Raw genomic sequence first — 2,789 nt, 5'->3', positions numbered from 1 at the left:
ATGTGGGTACAAAATATGTGTTAATTAAGAAAAGAAATAGTCTACAAACAAATACTATTGGTAAAACAAATCTTTTTATTTTAATAAAAGAATAACAAAAAAATAAATTTATTCTTTCTTTTGTTATATATCATTCTAATTATATTAAATTAATAACATTATTAGAATAAAAATGAAAATAAAATTAATACAATGATATAATTCCATGTATTTATTATTTAAATCAACGGTTATAATTTTATATAATTAAAAAAAATATCTCTTAATTAATAATTTATTTAAAATAATTGATTAATAATTTTAAGTTTTTACTATGAAAATTTAATTAATTTTGGTTCCTACGGGTTATAGACTAGTAACTAAATAAATAATGACGTGATCTGTTTGATGAATTTTTACATGGAATATTTTGAGTATTATTACATGGTTGATGCATTAAGAAATAGAGGAAATTCTAAATCTAGTCTCCTCCAAGGAGTCTGACCCCTTGGTAAGCTGCACCAAGGCGTAAATCATCGACATTGTTAAAACTTCTGTACCCATTAATCTCTCTTAATCCAGACAGACCACGCCCACTCAGAAACTCATGCAAATCCTCCTCTGTATAGAACGTCTTATCTTCAGTACGCACAGCTATTCTTTCAGACTCATCATAATGGCAGATCTTTATAGACACCCCTGTCATGTACACATAACAAAAACGTTGAAGAAAGATGATAGCAATAGCATTAAATAAATTTGCAGAGAGTAGTAGTAGCTACCCACCTTCATCTAGGTGGAGATTATAATTCCCTACAGGCATTGTCCTGTCTAGTGCACGAATCACACCATCTTCATCTTCCAACCAAAATGCCCGTTTTGACCTTATCCCAAATGCTGATTTTATTGCCTCTTTTATTGCTTTTGCTGATCCATCTATACCAACTCTTCTAGTGTATTCTCCCCATTTCACTGTTATGATCCTCCCATAACAAGATTGACCTTCACCACCTGCATCAATCATATATACAACAAACAAACTGGCCATTTTTAATTGTGTTTCAAGAGCTACTTTTGTTTTGTGAAAATTAAGGCTGCATCTGCATACCATTCCCAGGGGTGTCTCTCCAGTTCCATGGGGGGACTCCATTTCCGGCAACTGCTTCTGCTGTAGTTATGGCAAGAGGATCCCCATCATTATCCAAAGGTCTTTCAATATTGACTGTTGATCGGCCATTAGCTGAACACCAAAACCAAACAAATACTACAGTTAATTAAATAAAGGAAGAATACTAGTTTCATCAGAAATTTACCTTCCATGGGTCCAAACGGAATACTCCCATCATCTAGCCCTGTAAGCAATCAAGCAACCAGACTTTTAGTCATTTCTTTCACCCTAACATGTGCAAGTATGCAGTGTTCAAGAGTGTGCTTTTTGAACTTCAATGTGTATCAAAAATTGACAAGTAATAAGCATATTCTATAGACAGAGAGTGATAACAGGAGTAGAAGCATTTTGGGGGTAACACGTCGTCTGGTGGTAAGCTCTTGCAGAATTCCCAAGCAATTTCACAAATGAAAGGCGGATAAGAGGAGGATTGACCTTTATCTGAGAACTGGATGAATGAATCGAGCTTGGAAGAAGTAGGAGATGCGGCCTTGTAAGTTCCATCTTTGGCCCTGTCTCTAATCAACTCCTCCAGATCCTTATAATACAGCATCTTAGTACTACCACTACTTCCTTTACTGTTTTTATGCTTCACCTTCTTGAACTCCTTGAGCAAATTCCTCCATTTATCGGTACACATAGTCGGCGAACGATCAAAACCCTTGTCCCTCATCTTCGACGAGATCTGTTCCCACAGATGTTTATTCGACTTGGAAGTGTTGAAAAACCGATCCACTTCACGACGGAGGCTGATCAGGATCCGAGTCTCTTCCTGTACCCAAGTCTCGGCTCTTTTCTTCGGAGCCCTCAGTTCGTGATCTTCGCCGCTACTTGTGTTATTGTTGTTCTCAGCCATAATCATCAGCTGTTGTTGTTGATGTTGCTGCTGGTGGTTGTGTGGTGTCTGTTCTGATTCAATTAGCATGTTCCTATCGCCTCCTCCGGCGACTTCCTTGTAGAAGTCGATTGAACGAGGTTTCTCAGATGAGAGATACATTGATGAAAGTAGCTTCCTGGAGAAAGAATCAAATTGTGCTGACTATACTAGTTACTGCTAACCCTAATCACAAAATCCTCGATATGGATAGAGAAAGGGTGCGGAAAGAACCGGCCGTGCCGCCGTGGGACGAAACAGATTTGACTCCTAATTTCTCAGACCCGTGTTGGTCACGTGACAACTGATTTGAGGTACACGTAGACGTAAAATGTAGACAGTTTTGATCCCTGTGTTTTTCCCAAAATAACACTTTTGGTTCCTAGTATTGGGATTTAATCATGGATGGTCCATTTGGAGGGTTTTGGTATCTCCGGTGGTCTCTAGGACCGTTACTGTTTAACAAACTTCTGTTAAGTATATATGAAATGACGAAAATGTCATTACTTTTTTTTGACATTTTCTTATTTTTTTTTTTCTTTGACCAAATTTACTACAACCTACTAACATCAGGGACCAAAACTAAAAGAGAAATTTCATGAAATAACCGTATGTTGTTTTCACATTTTAACTATAAAATTTCAAAATTTATAAAATGGCCATCAGATCCGCAGAGGGTGCTCCGAGGATCGCTGTGACAACCGTCAATTTGGTCAAGTCAATGTCAAACAAAGTCAATGGGTCAAACCGGTCAACTCAATTAGTGCG

General features: G+C 37.1%; 1 protein-coding gene across 1 annotated transcript; it reads right to left on the bottom strand.

Annotated features, from left to right (window-relative positions):
- Positions 1 to 360: 360 nt before the first annotated feature.
- On the bottom strand, positions 361 to 2,308 carry LOC111921687 (trihelix transcription factor GT-1). The gene is made up of 5 exons (XM_023917275.2): positions 1,583 to 2,308; positions 1,293 to 1,331; positions 1,088 to 1,219; positions 766 to 990; positions 361 to 678 (listed from the first exon to the last, which is right to left on the bottom strand). The coding sequence occupies exons 1-5, from the start codon at positions 2,142 to 2,144 to the stop codon at positions 461 to 463; spliced, it is 1,176 nt and encodes a 391-aa protein (XP_023773043.1). The 5' UTR covers positions 2,145 to 2,308; the 3' UTR covers positions 361 to 460.
- Positions 2,309 to 2,789: the final 481 nt, after the last annotated feature.

The sequence above is a fragment of the Lactuca sativa genome, chromosome 4, assembly GCF_002870075.4.
Source record: "Lactuca sativa cultivar Salinas chromosome 4, Lsat_Salinas_v11, whole genome shotgun sequence".
Lineage (NCBI taxonomy): Eukaryota > Viridiplantae > Streptophyta > Magnoliopsida > Asterales > Asteraceae > Lactuca > Lactuca sativa.
The sequence above is the reverse complement of the archived record's forward strand: the minus strand, read 5'-3'. Positions and strand labels throughout refer to the sequence as shown.